The sequence below is a fragment of the Myotis nattereri genome (genome assembly GCF_964212035.1).
Source record: "Myotis nattereri genome assembly, chromosome: 4".
Classification (NCBI taxonomy): domain Eukaryota; kingdom Metazoa; phylum Chordata; class Mammalia; order Chiroptera; family Vespertilionidae; genus Myotis; species Myotis nattereri.
In genome coordinates, this window is record NC_138079.1 from 98,942,809 (window position 1) to 98,968,098 (window position 25,290).

The window sequence follows — 25,290 nt, forward strand, 5'->3', positions numbered from 1 at the left end:
CCAGGGGAAGACTTGGATGGGTAAACTGTGGGATTATTTCAGCTCTTAGCACAGTAGCAGCTACCCAATCCTTAACCCCATAGTAAGTAGCTATGCACCTCTTCCCGAAGTAGCTTGCAGGAACTAGGGTGGGCAAAAGGACCTTCTCCTACAACTATCAGGATCTGTGCTCTAATTATTTTTTTAAAATATATTTTATTGATTTTTTACAGAGAGGAGGGGAGAGGGATAGAGAGTTAGAAACATCGATGAGAGAGAAATATCGATCAGCTGCCTCTTGCACGCCCCCTACTGGGGATGTGCCCGCAACCAAGGTACATGCCCTTGACCGGAATCCAACCTGGGACCCTTGAGTCAGCAGGCCGACGCTCTATCTGCTGAGCCAAACTGGTTAGGATTGTGCTCTAATTATTGATTGTTCCTTCTGTTCAGAGAGAGCAGCCATTGTTATTTCTCTTCCCACCATTGTGAACCCCTGCACCTCTGGTTCAAGTGACTTCTAGGAGATTTAAAGGGCCAGTGCCTTTTTTAAACACTATTTTTCAATTTTCCCCTTTTAGAAGCCAAACCTTAAAGACTAGGACATTCAAAACTGCATACATGGGTAAAATTAGAAAGTGACTATGCATACCCAAGGAAAAGCTCAGAAAAGATTTAAGAAAACATTAAATCTACACTCAGGCTTCTCGTTGGCACACAGACAATCTACAGTGATAAAAAAAAAAAAAAGTAAATAGTAATAATTTTAACAAGAGAGTTCGAGTTCAAGTGGTAGTCGAAAGTGGACCCCAGAGAGCCCTGAGCAGCCCCACTGCCACCACAGAGCTAGTTATCATCACACCCTGGGAGAACCATAGCTGCCGCAGCCGGCCCCAATCACCATCACCATAACCATGAGCAGGGAGGCCAAGACCCAGCAGTATCCCCACTGCCCCCCTCCAGCACTGCCAACACCAAGCCCAGCACCACAGGCAGCGGCTGACAGCCAGGGCAGCCTCACATCACTGGGGGACAAGAAGGTTATTGCAACAAAGGTTTTGGAATCAGTAAAATGGTTCAATGTAAGAAACAGATATGGTTTCATCAACAGGAATGACACCAAGAAAGATGTATCTGTACACAAGGTTGACATAAAGAAGAATAACCTCAGGAAGGACCTTTGCAGTGTAGGAGATGGAGAGACTGTGGAGTTTGATGTTGAAGGAGAAAAGGTTGTGGAGGCAGCAAATGTTACAGGCCCTGGTCGAGTTCCAGTAAAGGCAGTAAATATGCAGCAGACCGTAACCATTGTAGACACTATCCACGTTGCAAGGGTCCTCCATGCAATTACCAGAATAGTGAAAGTGGGGAAAAGAATGAGAGATAGGAGAGGGCTCCTGAAGGCCAGGCCCAACAGCGCCGGCCCTATCCCACGCAGCCCTATCCTAGGCGATGGTTACCACTGTACTACACGCGGAGACCCTTTGGGCATCGCCCACAGTATTCCAACCTTCCTGTGCAGGGAGAAGTAATGGAGGGTGCTGCAAACCAGGGTGCAGGTGAATAAGGTAGACCAGTGAGACAAAATATGTATCGGGGCGATAGACCATGATTTCACAGGGACCCTCCTCACTAAAGAAAGCCTAGAGAGGACGGCAATGAAGAAGATAAGGAAAATCAAGGAGATGAGACCCAAGGTCAGCAGCCACCTCAAAGTTGGTACTGCCACAACTTCAATTACTGAAGCAGACGGCCAGAAAACCCTAAGCCACAACATGGCAAAGAGACAAAAGCAGTCGATCCACCAGCTGAGAATTTGTCTGCTCCCTAAGCTGAGCAGGGCAGGGTTGAGTAAATGCAGGTTTACCCTCTCTACCATCTGGTTTAGTCATCCAATAAGAAAAATGCATGAAATGAAATTCCAGCAATAAGGAATGAACAAAAGATTAAAGTTGAAGACCTTAAGTGCTTGCTTTTTGTCCACTGACCAGATAACTAGAACTATCCACATTTCTATGCAGCATGGGGTTTTAAAGATGTCTCTTTTTGGTAATGACAAACATACGGTTTTAAAAAAATTTTAAGTATTCAAATATTACCAGTTGCTTTCCTTTTTAAAAAAACATTTTTGTTTATTTCAGAGAGAAAGGGGGAGGGAAAGAGAGATAGAAACATGAATGATGAGAGAGAATCATTGATGAGGTGCCTCCTGTATGCCCCACACTAGGGATCGAGTCCGCAATCCGGGCTTATGCCCCGACTGGGAATTGAACTGAAACCTTCTGGTTCATAAGTCAACGCTCAACCACTGAGCCATGCTGGCTGGTGACAAACGTGTTTTTTTAAGAAAGTCTGCAAAAAAAGCAGCAGCTGGCATCAGCATGCCTTATACTTCTTGATAGTTGGCCCCAGGCCTAACACTAGCAGCAGCCTGCCTTGGTTCACAGCTTGGCGTCTTCTGGGAACCTCCAAGCCCATCACAAGTAGCAGCCATCTGCAGATTGCTCTGTAGCTCTTATCAGAGAGCAAGGCAGTAACTGACTTTGCACCTCCCGGGAGGCCCCTAGAGTCACAGCACTCAGTGGTCAGCTTCAGACCACACCAGATTACAACCCTACCACATCCACAAGTGACACACTTAAGGGGTGGACTCAGTGAGCACCAAAGTCACACTGAAGTTAAGTCCTGCTCCATAGGGGCATCTCCTGCATAGCAGCTCTTCCACTGGAGTCACAGATGGCCCTCACAGCCAATTGGATTGGAGGTCAATCCCTCCCAGTGACACCAATAGCAATCAAGGGTCAACTACAACAAGACTGTGCACACTGCCACAAGGTGCACCTACAGTGCCCAGCTCAGGTGACCGGAGAGGCTGAGCTCCTGGGCCCTATAGAACACCTACTACACAGGGCCACTCTACCAATTCCAGGAGACAAAACAGCTCTAATACATAGTAAAAAACACAGAAAAGCAGCAAAAATGCAGAGACAAAGAAACAAATGAAAGGACAGAAGAAATCTCCAGAAAAAGAATTAAATGAAATGGAAGCAAGCAAACTACCAGATAGAGTTTGAAACAATACTTCTAAGGATGGTCAAGAAACTCATGAGAACTTCAAGGAACTTAGAACATCAACAACATAAAAAAGGACCAGTAAGAAATGAAGGATAATTTACAGGGAATAACAGTAGAGTAAGAGGATACCGAAAATCAAATCAATGATTTGGAATATGATATGAGGAAGCAAAAAAAACACCCAATCAGAAGAGCAAAAAGAAAAGAATCCAAAATTATGAAGATAGTGTAAAGAGCCTCTGGAACAACTTCAAGGGTACCAACATTTACATCATAGGGTGCTGGAAGGAGAAGAGGGAGTAAGAAACTGAAAACCGCCCTGACTGGTTTGGCTCAGTGGTTAGAGTGTCAGCTCTTGGACCAAAGGGTTTCAGGTTCAATTCCAGGTCCAGAGCACATACCTTGATTGCAGGTCCCAGGGCATGTGCAGGAGGCAACCAATCAATGTTTCTCTCTCACACTGATGGTTCTTTCTTCTCCTCTCCCTCTCTCTACCTCCCCCCTCCACTATCTTTAGAAATCAATGGAAAAAATATCCTTGGCTGAGGATTAAAAAAACAAAAAAGACATTAAAAACCTATTTGAGAAAATAATGACAGAGCCCTACGCCAGCATGGTTCAGTGATAAGACCCACTGGCCTGCACACCAAAGGGTTGCAGGTTCAATTCCCAGTCAAGGGCACATATCTGGGTTGCAGGTCTGATATCTGCCTTTGGTTGGGGCGCGTGTGGGAGGCAACCAACAGATGTATCTCTGTCACATAGGTATTTCTCTCTCTCTCTTCCCTTTACCCCTCTCTTCCACTCTCTCTAAAAATCAATGGAGCCCAGCCAGCATGGCTCAGTGGTTGAGTGTCGACCTATGAACCAGAAGGTCAAAGTTCAATTCCCAGTCAGGTCATATGACCAGGTTATGGGCTCAAACCCCAGTGATAAGGCAACTTATCAACGATTCTATCTCATCACTGATGTCTCTCTCTCTCCTTTCCTCTCTGAAATCAATAAAAATATATTTTTAAAGATCAATGGAAAAAAATATCCTCATTCCTCGAGTGTTGGCAAAGGAGAAAATGGAACCCTCATTTAGCAATTAGCGAACTGAATTCAAGGATTCTAAATTGGTGCAGTCACTAGAAAACAGTATGAAGGTTCCTCAAAAAATTAAAAATAGAACTACCATATAACCCACCATTTTCACTTCTGGGTATTTACCCAAAGACAGCCAAACACTAAATCAAAAAGATGTATGCTCCTCTATGTTCATCGCAGCATTATTTACAACTAGGGGCCCGGTGCACGAAATTCGTGCACTGGGTGTGTGGGAGGGGGGGGGAGAGTGTCCCTCAGCCCAGCCTGCCCCCTCTCACATACTGGGAGCCCTCAGGCGTTGACCCCCATCACCCTCCGATCGCTTGATCGGCCCCTTGCCCAAGCCTGACGCCTCCACCAGAGGTGTCAGGCTTGGACAGGGGACCCCCATCTCCCCCCGATCACTGGCTCTGGCCCCGGCCCAGGCCTGAGGCCTCTGGCCCAGGAATCATGCCTGGGCAGGGGACCCCCATCTCCCTCTGATCGCTTGCTCCACCCCCCGCCCAAGCCTGATGCCTCTGACCCAGGCTTCAGGCCTGGGCAAGGGGACCATCATATCCCCCCAATCCCTGGCTCCGCCCCCCACCCAGGCCTGATGCCTCAGCCAGAGGAGTTGACCCTCATCACCCTCCGATCACCAATCACCGGATCGGCCCCTTGACCAGGCCTGAGGCCTCCGGCAGAGGTGTCAGGCCTGGGCAGGGGATCCCCAGCTCCCCGCGGTTGCAGGCTCCACCCCTGCCCAGGCCTGACACCTCTGGCCTAGGCGTCCGGCCCAGGCAGCGGGGACCTGCAGTGGCAGCGGGGGGCGCCGCGATCGTGGGCTTCGCTTTAGGCCCAGGCAAGGGACCCCTAGCTCCTGGGACTGCCAGCTTCGACCGTGCCCAGCTCCCATCGCTGGCTCCACCCCTACTTCCTGCTATCACTGGCCAGGGCGGAAAAGGCGCCTGATTCTCCGATCATGGCTGGGGGGCAGGGGCTGCCTTTGCCCTGCCCCCCAGCTCTTAGCTCCCCCCTGGGTTTCAGATCACTGTCAGTGGCAGGGGGCTTCTTCCTGCTTTCCCTTTCGCCTCCCTGCATTGTGCCTACATATGCAAATTAGCCGCCATCTTGTTGGCAGTTAACTGCCAATCTTAGTTGGCAGTTAATTTGCATATAGCCCTGATTAGCCAATGAAAAGGGTATCGCCGTACGCCAATTACCATTTTTCTCTTTTACTAGTGTAGATAGCCAAGATGTGAAAGTAATCCAAATATCCATCAACAGACAAATGGCTAAAGAAGATGTGGTACATACATAAAATGGAATATTACTCAGCCATAAAATTGAAAGAAATCTTGCCATTGTGACATGGATGGACCCAGATGGTATTGTGCTTAAGTGAAATAAATCAGAGAAAGACATATACTATATCATTTCACTTAAATGTGGAATCTAAAAAAAGGAAAAAAAAGAGAAATGAACAAATATAATAGAAACTAACAAATACAGAGAACAAATTGTTGGTCACCAGGCAGGAGGGGCATTGGTGGGAAATACGTGAAAGAGATTAAGAAGAACAAATTGCCAGTTATAAAAATAGTTACATGGGTGTAAAGCACATCATAGAGAAATAGTCAACAATATTGTAATAATCATGTATGGTGTCCAGATGGTACCAGACTTACTATGGTGATCACTTTGTAAGGTATTTAAATGTCTAATGACTATGTTTAACACCTGAAACTAATAATAATGTATGTCAAATGTAATTGAAAAATAAATTTTAAATGAAATTTGCTGGGCACCTCTGCCCTGCCAGGCACCAAGTCATCACAATGATAGCCTTCCTACTCCAGCAAGGACAAGTTGGAGCACTGAAGACTATGCTTCTACAAGACACTTGCTCCTACAGCTTATCTCTTTGTAGAATCCAGAGTGCCGAGGATCTCTGCCACCGAATCTCAAGAAGCAAAGTCCACCAAAAATGCCAGCATGAGCAGCTGCACCTTCTGAGTTGTTATACAACATCACCTACCAAGAATCTCCAGCATCATGACTACACCATGAACACCTTCTTGGACCTAAACCTGTACTTCTTGAAATTTTGGTTGCCTGAGCCCTCTTCCAGATGAGTGTCTCCTTGCTATTGAGAGCTCAGTTTAATGATTACCCTTCCGTCATCTGCGGCATTCTTGCCTGCAAAATAAAGTCCACTCAAGTCATGAAAAAAGAGACTCAAGCCCTGGCAGGATAGAGCGTCAACCTGCAGACTGAAGGGTGCCAGGTTCGATTCTGGTCAAGGGAACATGCCTAGGTTGCGGAATCGATCCCCAGTGGGGATCGTGTTGGAGGCAGCCAATCAATGATTCTCCCTCATCAATGATGTTTCCATCTCTCTCTCCCTCTCCCTTCCTCTCTGAAATCAACAGAAATATATTAAAAAAAAAAAAGACTCAAATAATCAAAATCAGAAAGTGGGGACATTAAAAAAGAAACGAATAGCCCTGGCTGGTGTGATCAATGGTTAGAACATCGGCCCACTCACTGAAGGGTACAAACCTGGGTTGCAGGTTCCACCCCTGGCCCAGTGGGGATGCATGCGAGAGGCAACCAATTGATGTGTCTCTCTCACATCAATGTTTCTGTTTCTCTCTCTCTGTCTCTCTCTCCCTCCTTCCCCCTTCCTCCCTTCCACTCTCTCTTAGAAAATCAATGGGAAAAATGTCCTCGGATGAGGATTGACAAAATAAATAAAAATATATATTTTTTAAAGTCAATACATATCAATCAGTTGTATTTCTACACATGAATAATTCTATTCACAATTGAAAGGGTTAACTGGAGAAAGCAAGGCTTGAGCCTTACAAAATCTAACAAATGTCAAAGGGAAAGCTCGTTCTGTTAGCCTAAGCCTTGCACAAACATGCTCCCCTTGAGTGGTTATTTTACAGAAATTCCTGAAGACCATCACCCCTGCACAGCCCTTCACTCCCCCCCCCTCCCAACCCCCTGCAGCTCTCCATGAGCTCATAAAAAGCCTGCTCCTTCCCCAATTCACCGCTGGCTCTTTCTTGAGTCAGACCATCTGCACCCAGGTGCCTCGAATAAACATCATTTTGATTACACTGAGCCTTGAAACCTTGGCCCTACCCCAAACCTTTCAACAATATTTTTTTAAAACTTAGAAATTAACTTCACCAAGGACATGAAAAACTTACAGAATGAAAACAAAACATGGCTGAAATAAATTAAAGTCAACATAAATAAATGGAAATACATGCCACATTCATAGATTAGAAGACTTAATATTATTACAATGTTAATATTACCCAAAGTATTCTACAGATTAAATGCAATCCCTTTCAAAATGTCAAAGACAATTTTTTACAGAAATAGAAAACCCATTCTAAAATTTACATGGAATCTTAGGAAACTGGAAGACTCACAACTCCTGGTTTCAAAACTACTGCAAAGCTACAGTAATCAAAATAGTGTGGTCTTGACATAAAGACAGACATGTAACCCAATGGAGTAACAGAGAGCCCAGAAATAAATCCTCACATATATGGTCAAATAATTTTGATAAGCATGCCAAAACCATTTAGTAGGGGAAAGAACATTTCTTTTAACAAATGGTGCTGGGAAAAGTGGATATCCACATGCAAAAGAAAGAAGTTGGCCCCTCACCTATATACAAAATATACAAAAATTAACTCAAAATGGATCAAGGAAATTAATGAAAGACCCAAAACAATAAAACTCTTTGAAGAAAACATAGGATAAAAGCTTCATGACATTGGATGTGGCCATCATTTCTTAGATATAACAACACAGGCACAGACAAGAGAAAATACAAATTGAACTTCATGAATACTTAAAAACTTGTGTATCAAAAGACACTATACGCAGAGTAAAAAGGCAACCCACAGAATGAAAGAAAATATTTCTAAATTATATATCTGATAAGGGATTAATAGCCAGAATATATAGATAACTCCTAAAATACAACAAAAAACAAGTAAATTTTAAAATGGGCAAAAGACTTATATAGACATTTCTCCAAAGACATACAAATGGCCAATAAGTATTTAATAAGTATTTAACAAGATACTCAACATCCTTAATCATAAGGGAAATGCAAATCAGAACTGCAATGAGATACCACTTCATACCTATTAGGATTAGGATGGCTACAATAAAATAAACCATAAACAAGTATTGGTGAGGATGTGGGGAAACTGGAATGCTGTGCACTGTTAGTGAAAATGTAGCCGAAACCGGTTTGGCTCAGTGGATAGAGCGTCGGCCTGCGGACTGAGGGGTCCCAGGTTCGATTCCGGTCAGGGGCATGTACCTGGGTTGTGGGCACATCCCCGGTGGGAGATGTGCGGGAGGCAGCTGATCGATGTTTCTCTCTCACGATGTTTCTAACTATCTCTCTCCCTTCCTCTCTGTAAAAAATCAATAAAATATATTTAAAAAAAAAAGAAAATGTAAAATAGCCACTGTGGAAATTCCTCAAGAAAGTAAACATAGAATTACCATATCATCCAGCAATTCCCCTTCCAGGAACATATAAACACCAAAGAATTGAAAGTAGGGTCTTAATATATTTGTACAACCATGTTAATAGGAGCATTATTCACAACAGCTAAAATATGGAAGCAACGTAACTATCCATTGACAAATGGATAAGCAAAATGCGATACATACATACAATGGAATGTCAGTCAGCCTTAAAAACGAAGGAAATTCTGTGCTATGCTACAACGGGGATAAACCCTGAGGACATTTTGCTAAGTGAAGTAAGCCAGTCACAAAAAGATAAATACTGAATGACTCCACTTATATGAGGTACTTAAGAGTAATCAAATTTAGAGAGACAGAAAGTAGGATGCAAGTGTCTATGGGGAGAGGGAAACATGAAATTATCATTTAATGGGTATAGTTTCAGTTTTATAAGATGAAAAGATTTATGAAGATAGATGGTGGTGATGGCTACAACGTCAATGTATGTAATACCACTGAACTGTGCACTTAAAAATGGTTGTGATGGGCCCTGGATGGTTTCGTGCTCAGTGGTTAGAGTGTTGGCATGCAGAATGAAGGGTCATGGGTTCAATTCCCAGGCCCGTACCTCAGTTGCAGGTTCCCCAGCCCCAGTAGCGGTGTGTGCAGGAGGCAGCCAATTGATGTCTCTCTCTTACATGGATGTTCTCTCTCCCTCACTCCATCCCTTCCCCTCTCCCTCCCTTCCTCTCTCCCTCCCTTCCTTCTTTCTCCCTCCCTTCCACTTTCTCTAGAAATCAATGGAAAAAATATCCTCAGATGAGGATTTAAAAAAAGGTTAAGATCATAAATTTTATGTTAAGTATCTTTTACCACAATAAAACATTTTTTTAAAAAAACCCTAGCTCCAGCCACCTTTGGGTATTGCAGATGTAGTCTATTCATGGGAAGCTACATAATACAAACCAGCCTATGAGAAAAGTCTAGCACTTAACTCCAATAATCAGTCAGCTCTGCTACTTGCAAATGAGACTTCTGTTCGGAACATTAAGATGTTTCCATCTCTCAGCTTCCAGTAGGAGCCATCATCTCAACACATGGAAGGGCAGACTGAGGTTGGAAGGGCATGGAGCCCCAATTCCTCATGCCCCCCAATTCCTCATGCAAAATTACAGTTGAGTCAACCAGACAGTGGGTCCCTGAGAGAAGGAACCCTATTGACCTGGCACAATAGAAGCACTCAAATATTTCTTTACTGCAAGAATATTCACCTCGTCACACTGACCACATGGCTGTTCATGGCACTCACCTGGCCTGCATCCAGCCTTTAGGCCAGAGAGGTCTGACCTCAGCATCCAGAAACACCTTCACATAATCCTCCCAGGAATGGACTTTGTTGTTCTTCTCCAGATCATAGCTCTCCAGTTTTATCCTCACCACATGGCAGAGCAGCTCCCTAAGGAGTAGGCAAAAGTCAGAAACTTCAAACCACCCCAAATGCTTCTTCAAGGTTTTAATCATGTGCTTTCACCAGCCCTGATTAAAGTAAATGATTCTAACCTTCATTAGAAATACGGGAACATGCTCAGACACTGGCCCCACAAACCCTCCAATGAGGCAAGGACCCAGTTTGGGCACACCTGATTTCATCATTCCACTGAAATTTCTTCCGGGGTCCCATTATCCTCCTGCCCCCCTTTTCTTCATCTTCTTCCTCATCAGAACAAATCCGTTCTCTCTGCTCCTTGTCTTTCTCTTCTTCCAGCATCCTACCGGGTGAACAGAATTAAACAGGACCCCAAAGTCACCACAGGAAAACTACTTTCTCCTGTGTCCACTGCCTCCCTTTTGTCCCCCATCCCCTGGGACCTCTAAGATAAGGAGGTGGGAATGCTGATGAGAGTGATGGCACATACTTACTTAGCAACCTTGGCTTGTGTGTGGGCCTGGCATTCATCCTGGTACTTGGCCATCTGCTCTGGCATTGCCCTGCCAATGGCTTCCTTAAGCTTCTGGAGAGGCTCCTTCAGACGCCCCCCCTGCAGAGAGCAGGACATATCATAAATCTGTTTTATGTACCTCTTCTTATACTGAGGACCCACTACAGAAATAATCGCACAGAGGCAGTGCAACAGCACCTGTGACATCTGTGAAGACTCAGTCACCCCTCCTCTGGGCCCCAAAGCCAACATGTTCCACTGCAGAGTCACCCACCTGTTCACAGAGGTGAAGTTTTCGAGCACGCTTGACGAGGGTGTCCTTGCTGCAGGGCAGGAATGAAGCAAGATAGGCATATACCCCAGAACGAACCTGGCTACTCAGCTCCCGAGTTTGCACCTCTATGCTGAAGAACAGAATAGTTATCAGTGGGCCACAGCCCAGGCATATTCTTTCATCATTACACATCATCCTACCATAGACAGGGAAGCTAGGAGCCAAGAGCAGGTAAAATCTTATCTCATCACACAACGCAACCAAGTGGCCGGTGCACTTGGTGATCTCCAACAGTCACCAAACAAAAATTCCCAAACCTGATGAACCTGGCTGAGTAAAGTGGGCTAAGGCTCTCAGGTCCAAGACAAGACCAAGTCAAACGTTATCAGAGCCCAAGAGAACAAGCTCTGCAGTACTAAATTTCATAAATGAAAAAGACAGAAAAGCTTACTGGAAGGTAACTGAGTTACTTGGGGTCAATATTTTCTGAAAGCACTTCCTTACTATTCCAGTTCCCAGTCCTATCCCTGATCAGGAAGTCAGGGAAATTCTCATCCCTCCAGTGTCCCCATCTAGATAAGCAAAACACTATTTCAAATAGTCTTGGATCCCTTGAGCTCTCCCTATTTGGCATACTCTAACAGGCACTGTGGACATAAAGCTCCTATCTCTGCTGATCCTCAGGTGCTCTCCATAGCCCAGGCTTCCTGACCTGGCCAGGCAAGGTACTTTGCTAGAATATCCCTAAGTCCTGACAACCTTTCTTACATGTGAAAAATCCTCTGCTTTTGAGCAGCAAGCTTCCTCTGCTACATAGTGCAAAATGTAACCAGGAGAGAAGCGGCAAAGCTGGAGAGCCACATACAAAGAATCTGGTTTGGATTTATGTGTGTAGGGTTGTTTTGTTGTTGCTTTGCTTTTTTAACCCAATTCATACAGTGTAGCATCTCAGAGGTTCAGGCATTTGGGAGAAGTATTACAGGATGGTGCACACTGGCCCTGGGAGGAGAAGTGACAGCAAGGAAAGAATGACCAGGTACACTGAGGAGCACCCAGGAGAGCAGGCCCCTGGCTGTACCAAATCATCTCTTACTTTTCCCAGAGACAGGCAGACAACACCTTCTTTTTCATCTCATGTTTGCCACAAAATCCACTTCCAACGGGCCATGACAGTGTCTAATAATGTCTGCTACCTAAGGTTAGTAAGGTCTATTATTTCCTAGAGACAAATATTTTGTGTGCCCTCCCTCTTTAAAAAGAACAATAAAACAAAAATAATTTTTTAAAAATCTCATCAGTGGTCAACTTTATGTAGTTCAATCACACTCCCAAACCCCTGGCCTGCTCAAACCCAGGCATGCTAACAGTAAAGAAACAAAAGATACTCACTCTAAGAGGATGCCATTAATATCCTGGGTGAAGAACTTCTGTCTGCTCTCTCCCTCAGCAGCTCTGGCAGCCTGGTTCATAGCAGACAGTAACATCCATTAGTGCACTTTCCCCACAGCACCCTCACATTCACCCACAGGCACAAGATCAGTCAGTCCCTACCGAACACCTATCGATAAAGTCCTCACCATGCCCACCTGTGGTCACTATATGCTCTAGAAATGGTATATCCAGCTCTTTTCAAAAGCTGCTGAAACATCTATGGACTGTCTATTCTGCCCGGGACTTGAAATAAAGTCACATAAAAGAAAATCAGAGTCAAAACAATCATTGTGCATTTGATTTTGCCAGCTAGCTAACTTTTGTTCCCAGCACTCTATCATCTAAATTACAAGTTGGAATTTGCCATACATCTGCAGTACAAAAACAATCAAGAACTGTTTTTAAACCTGCAATATTTGAAGACCTTTATCTACCAAAATAATAATAATGTGCTGCATTAGCATTTAAGAACATTATAATTCTCTGAAAATTCATAATTTACTTATAGTATATCACAAACTCCACTACCCAGACCATTGGAATTACTAACATACCTTACTACCCATTAACACAAGATATAACAGGTTACTATACAATGTTTTGCTTCCTATGAGAACACAGCTAACATCTGGATGGCAAGCTTGGAAACCCCTGAAGCAACCATAGCAAGCAGCCACAGCCCGGAAAGCACAAGTGAGGAAAGCTAACTGCCAAAGTCTTAACCAGTGGTTCTCATAGTTGGCTTCACACTGAAATCACCTGGCAGCTTTACCCACCCTGGACCAATCACATCAGAATCTCTAGGAACGAGGCTCATGAATTTGTATTCTTTAAAAAAAGACTAAGTATCAGTACTCTTTAAAAGTAACTCTTGTGGCCCTAACCGGTTTGGCTCAGTGGATAGAGCGTCAGCCTGCGGACTCAAGGGTCCCAGGTTCGATTCCAGTCAAGGGCATGTACCTTGGTTGCGGGCACAACCCCAGTAGGGAGTGTGCAGGAGGCAGCTGATTGATGTTTCTAACTCTCTATCCCTCTCCCGTCCTCTCTGTAAAAAATATCAATAAAATATATTAAAAAAAAAAAAAAAGTAACTCTTGTGACTCTAAAGTACAGAGAGGATTGAGAGTCACTGATCTAAACCCAAGAGTGGAACCCAAGAGTGGCTGGTCCAAAGGCTTTAGGCAAAGTAAAACTGCAGGCGTGGTATACAATATAATAGTGATGGCAAACAAAGGCAATAAGGTGACTACCGAAAATGAAATGATCAATCCTGATCAAGCCCTCTGAAACAGCAGGCACCAATAACTATCCTCCACTTTCATCTCATCCCACTTGCCTTCCTTACTAGGTCCTTGTCCTACCTCTGACTACTCCACCTGTCTCTTCCACTAGTTCGTTCATTACAGATGGACCCCCCAAAGTTCTACTTAGAACTCACTTCTCCCAGTAACACCTTCCCCTTCACAGCTTCAAAAACACCACAAATGCACGTAGGTCTTTGCAATCTAAATCTCTAGCAGTGGTTCTCAACCTTCTGGCCCTTTAAATACAGTTCCTCATCTTGCGACCCAACCATAAAATTATTTTTGTTGCTACTTCATAACTGTAATGTTGCTACTGTTATGAATTGTAATGTAAATATCTGATATGCAGGACGGTCTTAGGCGACCCTTGTGAAAGGGTCGCTCGACCGCCAAAGGGGTCGCGACCCACAGATTGAGAACCACTGCTCTAGAGTAAACCTTTTATTCTAAGCCCTAATCAGAATTTCCAACTACTTCTAAGAAATTTCCTATTATATCTATAAATGGATGACCCTCTGGTATACAAACCCAACTTATGCTCATAGAGAACAAGAACTGAATCTTATTTATCAATATATTTCCCATATCTACCTATCATATAATAGATGCATAGTAAATGCCAGCTGAGTGGATGGATGAACAAATGAACAGATAGCATTGAAAGAATGCAAATTAGAGGAAGGAAAACTCAGTATCAAACAACCAAACATAACTTGCAGCTTCTTCAAGATCCCTTGGCTATAGGATGGCACAGAAGCCTGAGATGAAAGGAGTCAAATGGATGGATGGAATGGTAGAAAGAAATGATGTGACTTTTAACCCATTCATCTGCCAATTCCTTATACTTTCAGAAGGATTTGAAATTCTAACTTGGCACTTTTAATGTACTGCAATTATGATTTTAGTTTAAGAGAAAATAAAACCAAGCCATTCTTTTGCTTAAGCTTATACACTACTAGTTGTAAGATCCAGAAGCATCTTCATAGTATTCAACCTAATTACTTCAACATGTACTTCAAATGCCCCACTGTTTATCAGACCCGTCATTAAATATTTTTTTTTTCCTGATGCCTTTTGGATTGTGTAGACAGTATCTCTGGGGGTCTGTTTTTATATTGAAGATAATTAGTCAAGTCCTACATTTTTATTTTGTAAAGATTTTTTTATTTTATTTTACTGATTTTGAGAGAGAGTGGAAGGGAGAGGGAAAGAAATATCAATGTGAGATCAAAACATTGATCAGCTGCCTCCTGAACGCCTCCTATGTGGGATCGAGCCTGCAACTCCAGCATGTGCCCTGACCGGGATTTGAACCAAATGGCAACCTTGGGTACATGGGACAATGCCCAACCAACTGAGTGAGCCACGCTGGCCAGGGAAAGTGCTGCATTTTAAAATACAACCTTAAGGGACATCCTTGCCCAAGGAGTTGAATGAACTGATCAATCCAAGATTAAACAGAAAGTAAGCCTGGCCAGCATGGCTCAGTGGTTGAGTGTTGACCTATGAACCAGGAGGTCATGGTTCGATTCCCGGTCAGGGCACATGCCTAGGTTGTGGGCTTGATCCCCAGTGTGAGACATGCAGGAGGCAGCGGGTCAGATTCTCTCTCATCACTGATGTTTCTATCTTTTTCTCCCTCTCCCTTCCTCTCTGAAATCAATAAAAAAAAATACATTTTTAAAAAAAATAGGAAGTAAAGTTAAGCCAGCCAGATCATGCTGAACTACAGTAGTTCCAATAGCCTTTTAATAAGCTGTTTTATTTATTGTAAGAAAAGCCACTTATAACCTTTCGGCACCTAGTTCAGAACCTTATATACCATACCTGTTTTTGCTGAACAGAATGAAATCTGTCATAATTTTTTTTAAAGAAGATCAAACAGGTTAGTTTTTTCCAACCTTATCCTTGGATCCATGTCTCCCTGGATTTGCAATGCAGGGGTTCTAACTCAGTAGGACAGTAAGCAGGTAAGAGCAGCAGGGTGGGTGACATGGGGTCTCTGTTTCTTTTCTAGTCTTAGTACTGTTCCCATATTATGCTTGACTAAAGAGGACCAAAACAGACCTGGGTCATCTGTATGAACCAGGTTGAGAGGCTGCCAAACTAAAGGTAATAACCTAAGGGGGCAACACACCTGAGCTTTCCAACAACCAAAACAAAAGACACATTGAATCAAATCACTGGATTCTCTGGGGCCCATAAAAATGTACAGTTCAAGGGAGAAAGAAATTAAAAATGGGTATGAGAAGAAAACAGTAAATAATATATGGGCAGCATTCACCAAGGTCACCCTCTTGGAGGGCCTCTTTAGCATACTTAAACTTTCAAATATATTTTTCAAAGTTTTAAGTATCACTTCTAGCTAGAAAATAAATCTAATTTGTTTCCCACAGAAAAAAATTTTCCATAAGGGATGACATCAGATTAGAATCTGCTTATGTTCTGTGGTAGACCTCAAACAGGACCACATTTTCCTCCCCTCCCAGAACATGCATTCCTGCCGCAGGAAGAGGTGGTCTCTAGTTCCCCAACCCTCCAATCCGGTGTGCACTTGTGACTCCCTTTACCAATACAGTGTGGCAAAAGTGATGTGGTACATACAACTTCTAAGGCTAGATCTTAAGGGCCTTATGACTTCTACAACGACCCTCTTGAAATATTACCCTGAAACTGCCATGCACTGAACAAAGACTAGGAAGACCAGAGGAGAGAGAGGCCCCACCGTCCCAGCACCCAGCCATCTTGCCAGCTGAGTGCAGGTACAAGAGAGCACCCAGATAGGACAAAGAAGAACCACCCAGCCAACCCACAGAATCAGGAGAAAGGAATTGCTATTTGAAGTCACTGTTTTGGGATAGTTTTTTAGTTAACAGTAGAAACTGATACATGTATCATCTAAGGCCAAGATTTAAAATCTAAACAAATTATTATTAAAATAAAAGCAAGAAGAAGAAAAAAAGAAAAATGAAGGGAGTGAAAAAGTGAGAAATATATAACATTGCTAATGTTATCGTTATATACATCAAGTTTAATTTAAGCTTTTAAAATGCAACATCCAGTTCAAGATCTAGGTTAGGGCTCCTTATTAAGGATCCAAATACCCATGTATGGCTTTTGAAATTCTATGCAATTCCTGTATACATAGGCATTTTTCCCTAGGAAGACTATCTTTCCCAGCATATTCTCAGGAGGGCCTGAGTCTAGAGCACTCATACACAGGTAGGAACAAAGCACCTGGGGATCCTTAGAAGTGGCATTAAGTAACTTTCTAAAATAAGCCTTCTTTTTCATGCAACCATTAAAAGTGATGAGGGCTTTATAATATTTATTAAGTGAAGAAAGCAGGAAACAATTATTCACAACTATAATTACAACTACATAAAAACATATACACAGAGGCTAGAAAAGAATATGTGAATTAAAAATAGTTTTCAGATTGTCAGGATGATGGGTAATTCCCACTTTCCACCTCATTTCCCAAAGTCTTTTTTTAATGCTGTTATAGAAGCGTCAGAAAATGACTAACGTATCAATTTCACATTTGAACATTATATTTTTCAAGCCAGTACATCAAACTCTCCTGGTCACCACTGCCCCACCAGAACCCAAGCCTACCTTACCTATGGAATCCTGAACTCTCTCTCCATTGTGCCCAAGAGATAACTGAGACTTGGCAGTCACTGAGGAAGGACAGCTTGCTCACAGTGTCCATCCAGAGCACTCTAGAAAGTGAGGCTTTCTTGAATCACAGCCCAATGCTGTTTCATGTTATGTTACTTTGTTTCCACTAAATTTGTCCATCTTTCCCAAGAAAGGGAAATAATGAGTATAAGTCATTAGACTAGAATACAACCTGTGGTGGGAGTCAGGACACATCCAAGAATTGCTTCGACTTTTCTCTAAAAAACGACTAGCTACTGCCACACATACCTTATTCAACTTACTTAACATGACTTTCAGATGCTACAAAACAATTTGATTACAAACCGAAGGATTGAAAAGAACAAGGAGTAATGGTTGACATAAATTCTGAGAGTAAATATAGGACAGTATGCTCAAACATGCCAAGTTCAGATTCAACTACTTCCAACTTAATGTCCTATTAAGATATACTCTGAGTGTGGTACAATTCATTTAAATCATTACATTCAAATAGAACACCTCACACAAACTAATGAAAATAAATGGTTTAGTTTACTTCGTATATTGTATTCAAATATTTTTTGGAAGTGAGAAAATCATTGGTAGCACTAGTTAACATTTACCCTGCCCTAAAACACAAGGGATATTATACCTATAGTGATTCTGGAACATTATGAGAATCACTGGTTTAAAACTTACAGCTATATAAAATAAAAATAAAACCTTACAGCTATGGAGTGTAAATGCCACAGGAGCTGGGTGACAAGCCATGATGCCCAAGGTGAAAGGTTACTTTAACTGAAGGATCAATGTCATCATGACTAACAACCCATGCTTGGTTTATAGGTTACTGAATTGACAGTTCTTAGAACTCTAGGGATCAATTCTGTTACCAGGGAAAAACAGCAATGGCTGCTCATTCTGATCGTTGTTGCTGTTTTTAATAGAGCATGAACAGCATTTCAGGTTCTGCTCCTTTTCATTTATCACCATTTAGGCATTCTGTAGTCAGTACCTAACATTGATGACATGCAAGTCTAGGGAGCAACTGAAACCCAGTGACAATTAAGTATATACTCTATGTGTAACATGTCTGCAAACTTTTGTGAATTTCCAAAACCTTCAACAGATTACTAATAAAAAGGTGGATCTCTGCCTTAGCTGCTTGCTACCAACATTAGTGTCAGTCTATCACACAAAAGGAAAAATACTCTGTGGGAAAGGAACCTACAGGCAGAAAATAGAGAGAAAAATCTCCCCAGAAGAAAGTATATTTTCTAAGAGTTAAAGAACCACAAAAGGTCTAAAAATGGTATCTGACAAGCAGAGCTTACACTGTTTCCTCACTTGGGATGAGAAGAGAGCCTGGAAAAGATTACAGTAAAATTGCCAATTCACTAAGAGTTGCTCTGGGCAGCAAGCTTCACGCGGTGCAGAACCAGTGTCAATCTGCCCAAACCGCTTCCAGGAAAGCCTGGCCACTCTGTGTCACCATACCTGAGCCAGCTCCTTAACGCGCTTCTCCAGGGGTGCAGGCAGGCCTTCAGGGAGGGAAGAGGGCTGCCTGAATTCCTGGTCCAGTCCCACCCCAAGGGAATCGCTTTCATCATCCATATCGCGGAAGGGGCTTCCTTCTGGAGACTCACTGAGCAGATGCTCCAAGTCCAAATCAGTCAGTGAGTCCATGGCAGTGGCTGCCTGAAGCAAGTCATTGTCAGAAGTGGAGCCGAAGAGCGACAGCAAGGGGTCAGAGGTGCCCTCCAATTCCCGTAGGCCCTGAGCTTCTGTTGACGAGACTGCTACAGACTTATGCTCTTCGTCCCTCTTTCTCTGAGACTCTTTCTCCTTTTGAAATTTCTTTAGCATCTCTTTGACACTCAAAGCCCCAGAATATTTCTTTTTTTTCTTCTCTTTACTGGCATTGAGGGCTGTAAAGCTGCAAGTAAGGGGGAAACTGGTTACTAAGGCTGCAGTACACCTCAAAAGGGAAATTCACAGAGGGGCTTCACCCCTGTTCCCAGCACAATGGTTTCCAGGAACCTCAGTCACAAGTCCACCCTCCTCCCTCCTCTTGGCACATGGAGCTCCTTCTTACTAGGACCAAAGCTTGAGATTTAATACAGGTTAGCAAAACTGTGTCACAAAGTGCTATATACCCAGTGGCTTTTAAAAACACTGCCAGGCTGAAATAAAAGGATGCAAAAAGGGGATGAGCAAGGAATATATTGAAAGGGAGAAAATAGGAGCAGCAGCAACTTGAAGGGCAGCTGGGGTGAGACTCAGTGAGGCAAAGAAAGCAGAACCAGGGAAGACAAAGGGAAACAGCAGAGACAGAAGGAAAACTGGGGCAGAGGACATGTGCCCAAGAGAACAAGAGACAGCAGCAATCATACAGTGACAGAAACCGCCGCCAATACTGACAGTGGGACAGAGAGAACTCTGGAAGTCTGACACAAAGAGATGTGAGAGCACTGACTATGCCCACATGGCACTGTGCGAGGCGTGAGAGGGAATGGAAGGCCAGGCCCAGCTGTCTCATCTGAAGCTGAGAGGAGGAGCACAAGTCAGCTCCTAGGTGTCCTGCCCTAACAGTTCAGATTTCATCCTAGCAAAGAAGCTGCTGCCTCTCACCCGGCTTTGGAAAACTTGGACTTTTTCGATTTCTTCTCCTTGTCATAAGTGTCATCTTTTTTCTTCTTCTTTATCTTCTCACCACCTTCCTTCAACTTCCGCTTCTGAGAATTAAAGACAAGGCACAGTTACACGGCTCCCTCACTCAGGAAGCAAGTACACGACGCAACACTGGCCTTGCTCTGTCCAGGGCATATCCTGATAACTGTCCTACTTTGTTCTTTCATGAACAAAAGCTTTCAGATCAGTTCCTGGACCACAGACCGGTGGCAGGTCAATACAGCCATTTCCACCAACAGTGTCTCCTAGAAGCATCTGGGGCTAAGACAACAGTGGCCATTGTAGAGCCAGAAACCTTTCTAGTTTGAAATGAGCTGTATGTGGGCGCTGCCTCTCATGTTAAACACACAGGCAGTGATAGATTTCAAAATAAACTTACCTTAAGGCTAACTTGTTTTCACTGGGTGACACCCCTAGGAACTGAAGACCTCTACATGTCCACGGAAGGGACAGGGCAATACTGATGCAAACTCCCCTCACTTCACACCCTTCACTGCCCTCATCCCCACCCTGAGATGACCTCAAGAAAGAAATCCCTGCCAAGCCTGCTGGGACTCACAGCACCTCGCTACAGCACAGGTGGGAAAGATGAACTGTCAACCTTGGCACAGCTCATGCCTTTCTGCCAATCTCCTAAGCCAGTGGTCAGCAAACTCATTAGTCAACAGAGCCAAATATCAACAGTACAACGATTGAAATTTCTTTTGAGAGCCTAATTTTTTAAACTTAAACTATATAGGTAGGTACATTGTTATTAACTTAATTAGGGTACTCCTAAGGCTTAGGAAGAGCCACACTCAAGGGGCCAAAGAGCCGCATGTGGCTCGCAAGCCACAGTTTGCCGACCACTGTCCTAAGCTATCCTAAAACGGCACCTATTCTAGCAAGTCACCCACTGACCTAACAAGGTTTGTTTTTTTAAAAAAGCACTTCTGAAATTCAAAAGCGAGCAATGTTCTAACCTTTGGAGATTTTTTCTTCTTTTCTTTAATAAAGTCATCCTCAGATTCTGATGCTTGTCGAAACTGCAGGGTTCCTGAGTTAATGTAAAATCCTCCATACTTTGTAGTCAAAGAAGCAGGAACAAGCTCATCATACTGAAAGGGGAAAAACAAATAGCTGCAATTGCTGCTACTACAGTCCAAAGATGCAGAGCAGATGTTTCCCTATCACATTTCAGACCAAATGCCTACACGTGCTTCTGGTCCATCATGACCATCTGAGCTAGATGGTGTTTTGGGCAGATCTCGTATCCTTTTCAGTGAAGAAACCAAGACCCAGATCAAGGGTATCTCTTCCTCCCTCGCCAGTGCAGCTCCTTCCTCATGCTAAAGGCAGGCCCACTTTGACCCATCCCCTAGCTTCTGGGCCATTACCAGGAGGAGCAAGGATGTGGTCATTCCTATGTGGCATTTTCATTAAGTACGTACCGCCTCAGAGTTATCGATGAAGGAATCGGATTCATCATAACCATACCCCATATCAATCAAGTCCTGTATTCGGTCTTTTCTACGTTTTTTTCCACCCTAAAATTTAAAATAGATTACATGCTTTTTTTTTTGTAATTGTAATAAGAACACATGAGATCTACCTTCTTAACAAATTTTTAAGTCTAAAGTCACATGCTTTTTTTTAATCCACAGAATTAACTGTTGCCTTATTCCATCAGCTAGTGACTAAAGGGTATAAAGCACTCAACAGTCACACTCCCCCTTCCCAAATCTCCTTCCATAAAGACCTTTTAAAATAAGACAGATTGCATAAAATGGCCTAAGACAGAAGACACCAAATGGCTTCATATGCCTTTTACCAAAATATTTATTTTAAGGATCAATTCTCAGGGTAAAATTTATTCTAAGGATAAATTCTAGGGGTTCATTCGTCCATTTAGCTGCATATACTAGTCCTACCACATGCATTTTCTGTATCTTCATGCATTTGTTTATAACTGCATTCTGTTCTCTCCAAGCTCTACACTTGTGTCCACATCAGTGTTGATTAAATGATACTCCACTAAAAGAATGTGGAAATGTCTAGAAACCTCTCACAAAGAGAAATCTTACATATTTTTCTTCAAATTTCCGGGCAAGGGCCTCCACTTTATGCCTTTCCTTTTCTTCATCGTTAAAAGGATCTGAGAGATCTTTCTTCTGTAAAGAGACCATTTCACAAAATAAAAATTACCAAAAATTCCCACCATGTATTCATAATATATTCACTGACTACTCAACACCTATAAAATGCATAATAGTAACAACTGTTTTTCAGAAAAGACAAGGTAGAATACATGCTACTTCCCATCAGTGTTTACCTTAGCAGTTTAAGAAAGAAAAACTTCCATTCATGTAATTCATCAAAACTAAATGCCTACAATTACCCATCACATCAATAGGTCCTACAGAGTTCCAAATATGGCAAAGGGCCGTTAGTCAGGGATGCTCAACCTATACAGACATGTTTTTCAATGTAGTCGGTTTTTGTCAACCTAAAAATTATTTTATGTACTTAAAAACATTACTGTAAGGAGAGATTCACTTCCAAAGCAGTCAGTGGCTCATAAAGGTTAAGAACTCACTGAATATAGCACAAGTTCTTAAGAGTTATTCTGCCTTTTGGTCAGAAGAATGGTATAAATTTGCTCTTCTCTCAGTTCTACTGAACATCAAACCTAGGTTCATGGCAGTCCCTTTCTTTGGACACCTATCTTGAAGAATCAGTAATCTCTTTCCTCCTAATATCAATACTCACTCCAAATATTCTAAGGATAAATTTTAAGGGTTCATTTGTCCATTTAGCACATATACTAGTCCTGCCACATGCATTTTCTATATCTTCATGCATTTGTTTATAACTGCATTCTGTTCTCTCCAAGCTCTACATTTGCTTCCACGTCAGTGATTAGATGATACTCCATTACAAGAATGTGGAAATGTCCAAAAACCTCTCCTCCTGCCTTCCCAAAATACTACCCCATCTTCAAGGGTAACGACTGCCTTGATTTCCAACAGCTTAGATTAGTTTTGCCTGTTTTTGTATTTTATAAAGATGGAATTATACAGTATGAGCAGGAGCAGAGTAAAGAGCAACTGTAAGCATCTACTGTATACCTGTGCTCTATGCAAGGTACTGAGGGTAGGTTGGTCGGGTCCCACACTGTAGCATTTCTCTAGTGTAGCTCTTAGTCAGATGGAAATGAGGCTAGTACCTGGCTCACAGAGTGTCTGAGATCATGTTGGGTTTCTGGTGTCCTAGAAAATGTTTTATTTTGTGATTGAGGCACAGGTTACATGGATGTGTTAAGTTTGTGGAAATCCATTAAGCTGTGCATTTATCAGGTACACTTTTCTTTTTAAAAAACAATGTTTTTATTGATTTTGAGAGAGAGAGAAAGGAAGAGGGAGGAGGGGGAGAGACAGAAACATCAATGAGAGAAAAACATCAATCAACTGACTCCTGCATGCTTCCCTCTTGGTGCTACCACACTGGCCTGGCATATGTGCATTTTTCTTAAGTGCATAAACTATATATATAAAAAAGCCTAACATGCAAATTGTCCCCACGGAGTTTGACTGGGAGACCAATTGCTTGCCATGATGTGCGCTGACCACCAGGGGGTGGTGCGGAACAAAGGAAGGCCTCGGCTGGCAGCCAGCAGCAGGGAAAGGAGGCCCCAGCCAGCAACTGGAAGGCCCCGATAAGCCCTGATCGCTGGCCAGGCCTAGGACCCTACCCGTGCATGAATTTCGTGCATCAGGCCTCTAGTTCAATTAATAAATTTATAAAAATTTTTTACAATGTTAATGAGTTACCAAAACATCAATAATAGTTGAAACTGGGTGATGGGTACATGGGCTTATTATATTATTCTCTCTAGTTTATGCATGTTTGAGAAGTTCCACACTAAAAAGTAAAAACAAATCCGCCAAGAAAACAAATACAGTAAAACCTCGATATAACAGACTAATTCAGGTGAGGGAGTGCCTGTTAAAGCCGAAAAGTCCATTATATAACAAATTGGGTTTTCTCAATGCATGTTAAAAAACTGAGAAATTAGTTAATTTACCTGTTTTACTTTTATAGACACGTTTGTGTAATTAAAATTATGTATGAAAAGTTTAATTTCACAGAAAGGTTTTCTATATATATCACAGTAATTTTACATTTATACCAAATAGGTCTAGTAAATGAGTGCATTCCCTAGTCACCAAGAGAAAACAAATGCACACGGCAGGGGTGTGGCTTATCCCACGTGGGAACATCAGCTGCCACGTGTCAAAACTGCTGCAGAAAGTCATGCCATGAGACAACACAGCCAATTACCAAAAGAGATGCGGTGTGATCATTTGCTAATCATTCACCGAGCACTGTTTAAGAGCAGTGACTCTTGGATTTAAATATGTAGACCACAGTTGTAGATATGTAATATTTATGTCAGCAAAATTACTAGTGTTTTTTTCAACAGACGACCTATTCGCTAAAATTTGTTAAAAATAACAGTGAATTGCCCGGCCAGCGTGGCTCAGTGATTGAGCATCAACCTATGAACCTGGAGGTCATGGTTCGATTCCCGGTCAGGGCACATGCCCAGGTTGTGGGCTCAATCTCCAGTGTGGGTCATGCAGGAGGCAACCAATCAACGATTCTCTCTCATCATTGATGTTTCTATTTCTCTCTCCCTCTCCTTTCCTCTCAAAAGCAATAAAAATATATTTTTTTAAAAAATAAAGTAACAGTGAATTAATAAAAAAACTAAACTGATAATTTAATTATAAGCAAATCTTGGTTAAAGCATTTTAAAATTAACAGGGTGTTAATTTTCATATATGACATAAGGAACAGAAACTTTTTCCATTAAATCCTAAATCCATTAAATCCAGGTTTGCAAAATTGAGGGTTTACTATAGATCATTTAAAAAACACTTGAAAATTCAAACTGATTCTCAAAAGCTCCCCCAGCAAATAAATAAAACAAGAAAGAAAATAAACACAGAAAAATAGGTTTCTATCCTTCTAAGTAACTATCCAGAATATTACTGTGTTGAGAAGAGATGAGCAGTGCATATCTTTTCTTGTCTACCTTCACACGAGGCAGAGTGAGAATCCCTTGGAATAGAAAAATGTCCAGCATGAAATCCAGCAATGGAACAGCCAGATACTGGTCACGTTTACATATACGTAATATTTAGAGCCTTGGCATGAAAAAATTTGTTGTTTCTTTTATTTATATTATTTAGCCATAATTAAAATTAGCTTTGGATGTGCCTTACATTTTCTCTAGCATAAATTAGGAGAATGGTTCTAGAAAGAATTCTATCCCTTCAGGCCTAGGGACAAAACCGGCAAACCTGGTGCTCGCTTTGGGATGGGTGCC

The 25,290-nt window shown here is 42.4% G+C and overlaps 1 protein-coding gene and 1 pseudogene across 2 annotated transcripts in view; one reads left to right on the plus strand and one right to left on the minus strand.

Annotated features, from left to right (window-relative positions):
• The window catches only part of UBN1 (ubinuclein 1), a 39,600-nt gene that overhangs the window by 9,340 nt on the left and 4,970 nt on the right, over nt 1-25,290 (minus strand). The window contains exons 4-13 of the mRNA XM_081090442.1: nt 21,983-22,069; nt 21,350-21,445; nt 20,882-21,016; nt 19,860-19,963; nt 18,726-19,164; nt 12,238-12,308; nt 10,849-10,978; nt 10,555-10,673; nt 10,275-10,403; nt 9,944-10,090 (exon numbers count right to left, since the gene is read on the minus strand). Of these exons, the coding sequence (XP_080946568.1) occupies nt 9,944-10,090; nt 10,275-10,403; nt 10,555-10,673; nt 10,849-10,978; nt 12,238-12,308; nt 18,726-19,164; nt 19,860-19,963; nt 20,882-21,016; nt 21,350-21,445; nt 21,983-22,069 (1,457 nt within the window). The remainder of the gene's footprint in view (nt 1-9,943; nt 10,091-10,274; nt 10,404-10,554; nt 10,674-10,848; nt 10,979-12,237; nt 12,309-18,725; nt 19,165-19,859; nt 19,964-20,881; nt 21,017-21,349; nt 21,446-21,982; nt 22,070-25,290) is intronic.
• On the plus strand, nt 894-1,834 carry LOC308518699 (Y-box-binding protein 1-like; annotated as a pseudogene). The gene has a single exon. The product of its transcript is annotated as a Y-box-binding protein 1-like (transcript).